At 37.6% G+C, this 12,889-nt stretch overlaps 1 protein-coding gene across 1 annotated transcript in view; it reads right to left on the bottom strand.

Annotated features, from left to right (window-relative positions):
- Smp_150510 (putative wipi-2) overlaps positions 1-12,889 on the bottom strand; it is a gene marked incomplete at both ends in the record, with an annotated part of 30,945 nt that overhangs the window by 12,912 nt on the left and 5,144 nt on the right. Inside the window, 2 exons of the mRNA XM_018797582.1 lie at positions 2,895-2,996; positions 8,444-8,604. Of these exons, the coding sequence (XP_018652610.1) occupies positions 2,895-2,996; positions 8,444-8,604 (263 nt within the window). The remainder of the gene's footprint in view (positions 1-2,894; positions 2,997-8,443; positions 8,605-12,889) is intronic.

Below are 12,889 nucleotides of genomic sequence, written 5' to 3' on the forward strand. Positions count from 1 at the left end.
CAATGGTGGATGTGTCGCTCAATTTCGTGGATTGGTTGAAGTTAGACATTGACACCTTTGGATGCCGGCCAACTAAGTGGTCTGGGGCTTAAGCACTAACGTGCGAGACTGATAGGTCCTGGGTTCGGACCTCGCGAGGTGGGATCGTGGGTGCGCACTGGTGAGGAGTCCCACAATAGAACGAAACGGTCGTCCAGTATTTTGAAATAGCCAAATATGACCCATGGTCTTTTTCCGTTAAACTGGCTTTAAATTAGGATAAATGAGTAGGTAAATAGTAAGAATATTAATGATAGCAGTATTAAGTTTGTTAAATATTTGTAAAATTTACTAAGCAAGTAACTACGATAAAATGGGGTACAGTGGAAATTGATTGTGAATCAGTGACCAAATACCGTAGGTACAGCCAAAGTAAGGTAACGTTCATGTGAACTTATAGGTATCATTACCAAGGTTTGACTCGATAATTTTAAATAAATTGAACATTAAATAGATTGACTTGTTCAGACCTGTTTTTTGACTGATCGCACCTAATATTCTCGCTTTGTTCCTCTGTACTATTTAAACTTGGATTAATTTTGATATGGTTATTTGTTCTCTAAGGAAGCGGTTTACACTGAGTCACGAAACGTCAGGAAATCTCATTTTTCTACTCATTGGGATACTGCAAATATATCATTTTTTGTTCATATGAACTATTATTTTAATAGTTTCACTAAGACGGGATGAGAAGTCGAAACCAACTAGTCAAAAAACATTTGCCTTCAATTGACTCACGCTTTCAACTATGAAAATGCTAAATCTCCACAAAACCCCTTATGATAATAGTAAATAGTTAAATAGAAAGGAAGAACAAGAAGACAGCAATTGACAACAGTCGAACACGAGCAGAGAAAGTCAAGGCACAAACAGACTACGCAGAAGCAAACAAGGAAGTGTAGAGTAGCATTAGAGCCGACAAGCAGAAATACATGGGAGAACTAGCAATGACGGCGGAAAAAGCTGCAAGGGAAGGGAATATGAAACAACTATATGATAAAACGAAGAAACTAGAGGGGAAATATATTAAACCAGAGTGACCGGTCATGGACAAAGAAGGCAAGACAATCACCGAGATTCAGGAACAGATGAGTAGAATACTTTCGTGGAATTGCTGAATAGACCAGCTCCACTGAAACCACCGGACATCAGAGCATCACCTACAAACCTTCCTATAGATGTCCCTCCACCAACGATCGAAGAAATCAGGATGGTCATCAGACAGATGAAGATTGGAAAAGCAGCAGGACCAGACAACACAACATATGAAGCACCGACGTCAGGCATAGAAGTAAATGTCAAGATGCTTTATCTTCTATTCAAGAAGATTTGGAAGGAAGAACAAGTGCCACTACCGGACTGGAAAGAAGGATGCCTCATCAAGATACCAAAGAAAGGAGATCTGAGCAAATGTGCGAATTACAGAGGCATCAGTTTTTTGTCAGTACCAGGAAAAGTTTTCAATAGAGTGTTGCTAAACCGGATGAAAGACGCAGTGGACGCCCGACGTCGAGATCAACAGGCCGGATTCCGTAAGGATCGGTCGTGCATAGACCAAATCGCAACACTACGGATGATCGTGAAACAATCAGTTGAGTGGAGTTCGTCACGATATGTCAACTTCATTGACTATGAGAAGGCGTTTGACAGTGTGTACAGGAGAACATTATGGAAACTTCTTCGACACTGTGACGTTCCTGAGAAGATTGTTAACATTGTCCGGAACTCATACGACGGACTACAATACAAAGTGGTACATGGAGGACAGCTGACAAGTGCATTTCCAGTAAGGACCGGAGTCACACAAGGCTGTCTACTCTCCCTCTACCTCTTTCTTCTGGTGATTGACTGGATTATGAAGACCTCCACATCTGAGGGGATGCACGGAATACAGTGGACATCTTAGAGTCAATTAGACGATTCGGACTTCACAGAAAACCTACCCCACCTATCCCATACATACGAACAAATGTAGAAGAAGACAACTAGTGTAGCAGCAGTCTCTGCATCAATTGGCCTCAATATACACAAAGGAAAAAGCAAGATTCTAAAATACAACACGGAGAACACCAACCCAATCACACTTGATGGCGAAACTCTGGAAGATGTAGAAACATTCACGTACCTGGGAAGCATCATTGATAAACAAGGAGGATCTGATGCAGATGTAAAGGCGAGGATTGGAAAGCAAGGACTGTATTTCTACAACTGAAGAACATATGGGACTAAAAAAAACTGTCAACTAATTTCAAAGTGAGAATCTTCAATACGAACGTCAAGACAGTTCTACTGTATGGAGCTGAAACGTGGAGAACTACTACAACTATCAATTAGAAAGTACAAGGATTTATGAACAATTGTCTATGTAAGATACTCCAGATCTGCTGTCCGGAAACTATCCGCAACAGCCTACTACTGTGGAAAAGTACAAACCAGCATTGTCTGTTAAGTAAGTTAATAAAAGGGCTTAACCAAAATTAACCATAATCGAAATTGGTTGCAGGATAGTTGCTATAGTTTAATAATATGTAGATCACCACAGAACGTATAATAGTTAATTGTATGTGGATAGTAGGTAAAGGATAACCGGTCTAGCATTATGTAAATAATGCGCAAGATATCGTACAACATTAAAGGTGTTGAATTAAATGTTGCTACTACTGATAATAATCACTAGTAACATGTATATAAACCAATGAGAGACACTACTACATTATACTTGCATATCCTTTGATGAAAAATAAACAAACAACGAATTCACATTTATGCATATAATGTGCAATAAAAATTCTTATAATATATGTTATAAGCGTAGGGCGGTGTGAGAAGCACAGTGAATGATTTTAATTACTTACGAACGACTTTCCAATTTGAATATATGCACTGTTTCTGTATGACTAGCGGCAACAAGATATTGACTATTCATGCTGAATGATAGAGAGCAGATAGATACACAGCTGAAAGGGAGAAATAACAGTTGAAATACAATTCGTTTTTTTAGTACTTAAATATCTTCAGAATGTTTTCAAGAATGTAATCGAGTTAAGCAAAACTTCAGAAGCCAGGAAAATGTTGTAAATGCTTCAACCAATCAGCATTCCTTTTTAGAGATTCAAGAGAATTCTGAAAGAAACGATACATAATGTTTTCATTACCTGATACGATTATTACCAGTTTTATTACCGATTTAAGCATGATTTACAGAAGATTTCAGAAGCTTAAGATCCTATACATGAACTAGACTTTGTAGAAAGGTTTTTTCACATTTAACGCATTTCGCCTTTCGTTCGGGATTTAAGTGCAGAAGATTCTGGAGGTAAAGTCAAGTAGTAAGTGTTCAAGTAAAAGACCATACTGGGTTGATTTATACAGAGGAAACTCTGTTGATGAAATCAGAATAATTGAAACATTTAATCATATACCACAAATATTGACTTTACAATGTAAATAAATGCACATGATCCACAGTAATCGACTACATAGATATCTTTATGTAGTTGGTTGTACAATAAATAGTATTGTGTATTATTATTTGGAGCTTTATAACAACTCTTCATGACTGTGACACTAGGCTGTTCGACCTATAGTGATTATATTAGAACTATCAAGTTATACTTACCCATAATTCGTGGAACGTGATTCGGAAGTGTAACATAATGTTTGAAATAACTAACTACAGCTCTGCACATTTTAAGACTCTAATTCCCTGTTCATATTGAACTCGTTAATAGCATACGACAGTCATTACCTTTCGTCCTTAAAATTTGTGGATGCTTCTAATCCTACATAACTTTCCCCTAAATAAATGTGTGGAGATTGATAGCAGATAACCTTGAACATCTAAAACCATATTTCTAAATTTCACAATACAGAATTGTATTTTATGCTGCTTCTTTTGTACAGGTTGTTTAAGGACACTTACGTTGTTTCTCAGTATTGACATTTAATAGATAACCTATCACTCGGAAATTAAGGAGGATAATCTTATTCATCTACAAACGTAGGCTTATTGTTTGAATGGGATGCCAATCTTTTCGATTTGCGACCGTATAGGTACATAAGGTATTTCGGATCTGTGTTAATAGGCACACAGAATTTACTTTTTTGTTTCGTCTGTAATTGGTCAGTTAACAGAGATTAACAAGGTAAGGAATCACAAATCACTAGTTAAAAGTCTCTAGTTCAACTAAAAAGCATGAAGAACGAATGGTAACAAGTCCAGAGAAGAAATTGAATAAAAATGTCTATTCAGAGCCCCAACAAACTGATGAATGTACCTAGTGGATCTATCAGTTTACTTTTTTCATTGATGTAATGTATGTCATCAGTATTCAATTTCCGTATTCTTATTTCTAAGACGCTGTTAATCTTGTCTAACTAGATAAGAGATGTCGACTGTTAGGACCTTCACCTTTAAATACTTCTGTTACTTTAGTCATCCCGCCTCATTATGGTGCTCTTTCAAAATCGATCAGTGGTTTATTGATTTTAGCTCCTGAATTTCATTTGTCGGGGGCTGATGAAATCTCGGAGTATATTAAGAAAGCTTGGCTTTTGCAAATTTGCGTAGGAAAGATGACTGTCTTTCAACCGTGGCGGAGGTTGCACTGCTCGTCACTCCGCTCTCTATTACTTTGGGACTTGGACTAAGAGGGTAGGAGACAAGCAGTGTGATCCTAAGTAACGTCAAAGTATTGGTTGCGTATCGTAAGCAATGCTTAGATTATAAGTCAAGTGCCAGGTAATTCTATCAACTTGGTTGATGGTTCTGTGAATTTTTATCGACTGAAATGGTTATGAAGTATGATCTACTCACTACCTTCCTCGATGTCCACTGATGGCTGCGATAGCAGTAAGTTGGGGGAAAAGCCAGAAGCGACCAAACCAAAATACAGTATCAGTCTCTAAAATCATTTACTGTTTGTTTTGGCACTTTTCTTAGATCCAGGCTACCTGGTTGGGGTTCAAATGATTAGTTAATTATTTGTTGTAACACTCGACCGTTGCCGCTACCTTGACGTGGTGGTCGGGCTTGACTGTCGTGATGAACCAATCGAGCTATACTAGCTGGAACAATCGTTCCTCAAGGTCCTACCATGCCAGACAGGTCGGTTGAAGAGCGGTAAGACTAAAAGCAGCAAACCCAAGGTCCGAAGGCGAAGTCGTACTGCTGACTGTACAGAGGTGTGACGGCAGTAAGGTGTTTCCTTCAGACAACCAGCATAACAGCGACGCTGCCTTCCCACAAGGAGGGGTGGGGTTAGAAGAGGTCGACCCTAAAAATGCACACCTCGCCTTATCCCACGGATATCCGTCTCCGGCGGTAAGGTCCTTTGAAGAACGGAGCTAACATGTCAAAAATCCTCCACAAAAACGCCGTGCGTGACCGGCCTCAAGCAGTTATCCCTAGGACTCTGCGGTCACGCTCCCAGGTCGTTAAGACCAACATTAATCCAACTTTATTTTCAGGTCCCTCAATAAATACTCTTCCATGGTGTGGGCAGCCGGGAAGTAATATTAGCCCTCATACCCGTAACTGCACACGAGACGAAGCTGGTTACATTCAAGTCCTTCCTACACCTAATAACTCTTTTATCTCCACGACTAACCCTTCTCACGTCCTTTTATCACCTCACATCGCTAGATCAAACGGTTCGAGTACACGAAACATTATTCCTGGTCTCTTGAAACCACTCTCTAAACTACATGTAGGAACTTTTAACGTCCGAACATTGTGTCAAATAAGACAACAAGCCTCCTTAGCTAGGACTTAAGAATCTCATGTCTCTATCTTTTTTCTCTTTTCGAATTTATTTCACTGGATTATACTCCTTCAATAACATCTTCAAATCCTAATCTTTCCGATTACTGCTTATATTCTTACTACTTCTACCACTATGGGATTTGAATCGACAACTACATTTCTGTGCTAATGTGGTATGGCAACTCGAACTGTCAGTCAGTCAGCTACAACGTAGGACCAGGCACATATATGCATCGGTCCAAGTTGCCATACCTCGTTAGCACAACAAGATCAACACCGGATTAATAGTAGTTAATTTAGTGTTGGTAGTAGTATATAAATTATAGGTTGTATATAAGGATATAGTATAGGAAGGGAGATATGAAGCAATTTTAGTCTCAAGGTTTAAGGGAAGATAAAGAGTGTATACACCTACGCCATTGTGATCGATTCTGAGCCATGTCACACAGAGTCTCCAACCATTGGTTACGATAGTCACGCGGACCCCAACCAGGTAGTCTGCATCTGCCAACATGGCTCAGACTAGAAGTTAGTGACTTCAAGCACTGATGCCATGTTTTGGTTTGGCCGCCCCTAACTCTCTTCCAACCGTCCCCAATACTAGTCATCATAGCGCGTCGTGGTAATCGGTGTTCACGCATACGTAACACATGGCCCAACCATCTCAGTCGATGAAGATTCATCACCTCATCAACTGATTTACCATCGTTCCCTAATACCCTGCCGTCTAACCTCACTATTACTTACCCGGTTATCCCAGCAGATGCGAGCAATATTTCTAAGGCATCTGTGGTCAAATACTAGTAACCTACGAGTATCTTCTACTCTTAATGGCCATGTTTCACAGCCGTAAAGTAGAACAGAACGAACTGATGCGCAGTATACTCGTCCCTTAATTGATAGACGGATATCTCGTCTACGCCATAGGTGACGTAAGTTGGCAAAAGCCAAACGAGCTTTTTGAATCCGTGCAGAGATTTCGTCAGACACCAACCCATTAGGGCTGATCAGACTTCCAAGATAAGTGAAGTTGTCGACGCGTTCGACTACTTCACTCCCTATCCTTAGTTCGGGTGTTGACGCAGGCCAGTCCTGGAGTAACAATTTACATTTGGATGGGGAGAAACGCATCCCAAACATCCTGGCATTATTACTGAGTTCCAACAGAAGACTCTGCATTTTGCCAGCGTCTTCACCAAACAGGACTATGTCATCAACTCGAACTGATGTACGTACGTACGAAGTTCTACGTTGTATCTGACTGACTGACATAGATATCTTTAATTTACTCGAGTACCTTAGCTTATTAACAATACGATTAAGGCAAAAAATCTCGAATCTTCGCTCATGAGTCGAAGGAATAACTCAGAGTTCAATAGAAGATATTAATAATTATATGGATATTTATGTAGGGGTTACTAAAAAGGACTCTGAAGGACGGTGAACAAATGAACAAATAGTGGAAATTCATGATTTGCTGAAAAAGGTATTGGATTAAATCGAAGTTAGGATCCTTTACTAAGAGATAGAATGTTAGGTGTACACATTGCTCTAGAATAGAATCCGTCCAAAGTATAAGCGACTCAAAAAAGGTTTGGGAAAAAACCTACCATTATTTTTTATTTTATTTATACACATAAATATTGGTACAAGGAAGCACCAGATACATATGCGCCGCACAAATCTCATTCGATTTGTGTGAGGGCTGTGATACTGCCCAGGTGCCCAAACTGAAGTAGGTGGTTTTCTTAGGGGGCCACACCCCGAGCCTTCGACCTGAAGGTCTGATCCATAAGGCAGTGGAGCATCGTGAGGCGATGCATTCCCATGGTAGCCGGTGACCAACAATTGGTTCATACGGCATTCGTTCCATCAGGATACTGGAGCCCATGCGCACCATCGGTTTGGAATCAGGGTTTTCCAACTCCCCTAGGTGGACTATCTGTGTCCACCAACCTGGTTAAAGAGCCGGATATTCACTTTTCGTCCTCTCAATGTCGTAAACAACACCGGTGCCACGAGAAGGCAGTGAGTAGGACTTCCCTGGCAGAGGCTGAATTACGCATGGCCATGTGAGAGTATTTCGAGAGGGAGAGCGCACTCTCCTCACTCTCGGCCATACCAGGGCATTTGGGGGCTTGGGAAAAAACCTACCAAGTAGCAAACTAATCATAATAAGAAAAATGAAGGTTAAAGAGGGGAGGGTGAGTGTACAATACAAAGGAGTCTCATACTAGGATGAAGTAGCTGTCAAAACCTCTCTGGCTTTCAGTAATGCTCAAACTGAGAATAGTTTATAACGAATACTACCTATTAATCAAACCAATCACCACGAAACTTCTTCAAAGAAAACATATTTGACCGACAATAAACCAAACTAAATTTATACAACTGAGCCTTGTGAAGAGATTTATAACGTTTGAAGTTGCTTCCCGTCAAAAATTAACGTTAATTAGGACACGATTGAACACTTGGCAGTACTGAGTAGCTATTTCCTTCTGGTATGCGACCCCTTAACAGTAGGCATCAATGGCCACCACCCTATATGAGATTGACATTGGAAATCTTAGGTTTTATGTGTTGTGAACGATATCATCTGTTATTCAAATGAAACTCAAAATTAATGAATATTTTACTTACCGAGTAAGTCCACGACGAAATTCAATAACTTTTTCTCCTTGTGGAATAGAAAACACTCGTATTACAGTGCCTTTTTCTGATGCAGTCGCTAATAAATTAGCTCTCGCGTTAAATGTAAGACATGCTAGTAGACCATCATGAGCAGCGATAGACGTAACATTCTAAAGTGCAAAAAACATTTAGTAATAATAAGAAAAACTATTTGGGAATTTGTAATTTGAGCCAGTCTCCATAATGTGTACAACATTAAACAATCACTGCATACCACCTAGTGACTAATTCGGAGATAAATTCTTGAAGTTCCAATGAGAATACCTGTGACTAGTGTAGTTTGATTACGTCATCAGGAGTGATACAGATATAATCTATAATATTAGATGAGGAAGGATTTATATCACAAATTCACGTAAGTTGGGAATGTGAACAATTAGTTGCTCAACTTCTAAAGGCCATTAGTTCGACCCCATAAATAAAACCACAGAAAAAGCTGAAAAAATAATATCTGGAAAAAGTAGGTTGATTGTCACTAGGGAATAAGGACTAGTGATAAGCTTTCAGAACATAGTCTTTTACATTGATGAATAAAACACTACAGAGAACAGTTGAATTAGTTCTGAGTCACCACCATCCAAATCACACTAGTTTATTTATAACTTGAATGGGACATAGAATCTAGGTCTTCACTATATTATGGATAATGATGGAAAATTCAAACTATTTTAGAGTGAAGAACATAAACTATTCTTCACATTGCCTTCAAGTCAAATTTCCTTAACAGAGGTACACAAGGCGTTAAACAGGGAGTATAAAAATTAGACAAAGTTCATTTTAACTAGTGTCGATTATCTATCATTTAATTTATTATAATTTACCTTAATGAACAGCTACAAATTCGTTTGTTTGGTGCACGAGCTTTATACCCTTGTGTACATAAAGTAGTGATACTAGTCAACTAAGAGAATTTATATATATATCGGTTGTTCGGATCTTCCCATTGATGTTTGGGACCGCCATTGGTCAGTCTCTTTGGGTATATACGAATCCTGTGCCTTGATATTGCCATTAAGTCGCGAGCATTTTAAGCAGAGATGGATGGTGGGTAGTAGTGGAATCCAGGATGCGCGTAGCCGTATGGATGAAGGTATATCCAGCTGATGAGTCCCGATAAGGATGGAACGAGAGTCCTGGATTCCATTGCTAGCTACCAACAATTTTTGCTTAAAAATATGGTAGATAATATCTGTAATTTAGGATAAGAATTTAGAGGTGCTGTTCTCTGGCCTGGTTAGTTTAGTCGTAGGGCTTTCATTGACTCAGGATACTCATTAATCAACAAAAATATCGAAAACGACCGAATTAAACAGCCAACAAGCTATTAATCAATTATGGATACATTTTGACAATGCACCTTATTTTAAAGTATGTGTTGACGATGTTGTCTAGAAAGACAATCAAAACTTCATAACTAAACCATTCACATGGAAGAACACAACACCTTTGAGAAGCGCTCACCTACCCAAAACAAAGTAAACAGTCAAGATTTTGAACTTACAACTCTAATGGTTGAAAATTAATGGCCTTAACTACTATGCATTATGGATTTTGAAATGAAAGCTTATGTAAAGCGTTTTCATTCCGTAAAATGAGAGGGGTATCAAACGATTTTAAGTACAATAAAACTATTATTTATTTATCAACAAACTGAAATGACATTAATTATTGATCAACCTAAACTGTATTGATTCTACAGTCTGTCAAAATAATCAATTAATTTCCATAAGGTAACAAACAGTTTGAAGAGATCAAATGACCGACACTACCATGAAATCCACGTGAATCATACGACCAAGAAAATAATAAATGAGTTGATATATATATATATATATGATTGTTAAAGAATTTTGATGAAACGACCGAGGAGTTGGCATTATTTTCCAAAACACTTTGTCTTTGTGATTTTATGAATACATGTGAGTTAAGAGCTCGAATACAGAAAAGAAACATTTTTTCCCATTTTAATACTTTCTACTTAGGATAAAGATCCAAAGCCTGTAAAAATACCCTATTCTCATAGTTAGTAAACGAAAGTTTTAGTTAGTGGTTAAATCACTCAACGTCCCAACAACAGATGGTAGGTTTGAATCTCGCTCAACGTAGATTTGATGTCAATATCAGTGAAAACCAAGTACATAATGCACTACTTGATAAATGAGGTAGATTATTGCTGAGTAGTGCATATCGTATGAGGAGTGTTTGAATATTATGTAAGTTAAAAACAAAACAGTCAATATTCGAAATTCGTACATATTCAGTGAGTGACTCTTTAAAATCATTCTGTATAAAACCATAGATGAATGTCGGAGAGAGAAAGAAGCAGTCATAACAACGTTAGAAACTAGCAAAAATGAAATATATACTTTGAACATCAACTAAAAGTCTGTTAGGTCATTATCAACAATGAACAAACTGACACAAATGTACATCAGCCACAGTTGTTGAACCACATCAGAACAACAAGATGAATTTTACAACGGTAGTGATATCAGAGATAATAAAAGAGAAGGTTGGGAATGGAAAATATAGTTTGAAAGAAATTAAATAAGGGAATACAAAGTATAAAATAACATTCAAACTGAAGGTTTAGTAAAAGATAAAGAATGAGTTCATCTGGGCCACTACGAAAGACTTTGAGCTACGTCGATCAGTAGGTTATAAGTAACGTATAACCTACACAGTAACAGTATTGACAGATGGAGTTATCAATATGACTAAAATTACGTAGTTGTGAACAGTTCTGACCAATATCACCCAACATCTCCAACCACTGGTCATAATAGTCATGCGGATCCCTACCTGGAAGTTTGCAACTAACAACACGGCCTTAACTAACAATCAGCGACTTGATGCATTAGTGCAGCATCCTGGTTTGGTTGTCCCTAGTTTCTTCCAACTTACTCCTTACTTCGATGCAATAATCTTAAATAATTTGTAAATATTAAAATAATAGCACATTTAAATAATATATGTCACCTCCTCAATACATCTACATCGATTGAGAAGAGAGTGAATTTGTATCCAATAATTTGAAACATATTACTAAAATCATATACCACAAAACGCAGTTTCGGAAACAAAAGTTACCTAATCATACGGACAAAATTTATTTCTCTTCAGTATGAATCAATAAAACTCGTGATTAGACAAGTCAACAAATAATAAGAAACAGTATCCTACACATTATAGGTCAATAACTTAAAGAGTCTGCAAAATATTTAGTTATATGCTCGAGGGGTTTTGGTCTCTGAGCTTGATGCTTTCGTTGTGAAGTTTTCATTGTCCTACTGAAAAACATTATCACCAAAGAGAAGTTAGACATTAGAAGGGTTCATTACATACTAATTATAAATAAAATTGCTTCATTTCAGATTCAACTTAACCCGTTATTGTTGCAACACACATGATCAAAGCAAAAAAAGCATTACAAAACTATCATTCTCATCGTTCGGTAAAATATTTTTATTGGTACATAAATATAATGTATTTTCCTTGTGCAGTCAATGACTTTTATCCATTAAATACAAAAAAGTAAAGCGTATACCCAATAACTCAGTTGTTTACTTATTTCATGTTATTAATTACTTATGGAAATGGTAAATAGACATTTCATGTATTTAGTTAAGGAAAAAACTAACTACTTAGTCAACAAATCCACTAGGCACCTAAATATGAGCCACATATTAGATGAGAGGAGTAATGATACTACCCGGTTGACCAAACCGAAGTAGGTGGAGCGAAATTCGAACCTGAGACTTAGCGGTTGGAACTTCGATGTTTTAACCACTAAACCATTGTTTATTTTGAAAATATTTCGGTCGACCAGACGTAAATATTTACTTCATTCCATTAATAAAACTAATCAATATATCGACTATCTTTAGGACTTACAGTATAACTCTTTCATATTTTACTGAATGTGAAAGTATAAACCAGACGCTAGGATAATTTCTAAGTCAATGTTAATTTGCTTGTAAGAATATAAAGGACAGATAACTGTGTGAATCATTATTCTATAAACAATATGTAAAGACCTAATAGTTATTTTATAAAAAGGTTTCTACTAATCAGGGTTTAGAAATATGTAATAAGTCTTGATGTGAACATCGCGTCGTATCACGAATAGTCGGAAGTTCGAAGTGTAAACCATTAAATATCAATTCAGTGGTTTACAGGTAACATGATTGCTGAGATTAGATATCCTGGGTTCCATCTCTGGGGGAGTTGTAGATGTGGGTAATGCTGAGGAGTCTCAAATCAGAAAGAAGCAATTATCAAGCGTTCTCTGGTTCTCTAACGGTTACTCAAATGATGAAAACTATCTCTAAAGTTGAGTTACGTGTATGACCGAAAAACGGGTGATTTGAATATCCCCGGAGTTTAAAATAAAAG

Source organism: Schistosoma mansoni, chromosome 5 (genome assembly GCF_000237925.1).
Source record: "Schistosoma mansoni strain Puerto Rico chromosome 5, complete genome".
Classification (NCBI taxonomy): Eukaryota; Metazoa; Platyhelminthes; class Trematoda; order Strigeidida; family Schistosomatidae; genus Schistosoma; species Schistosoma mansoni.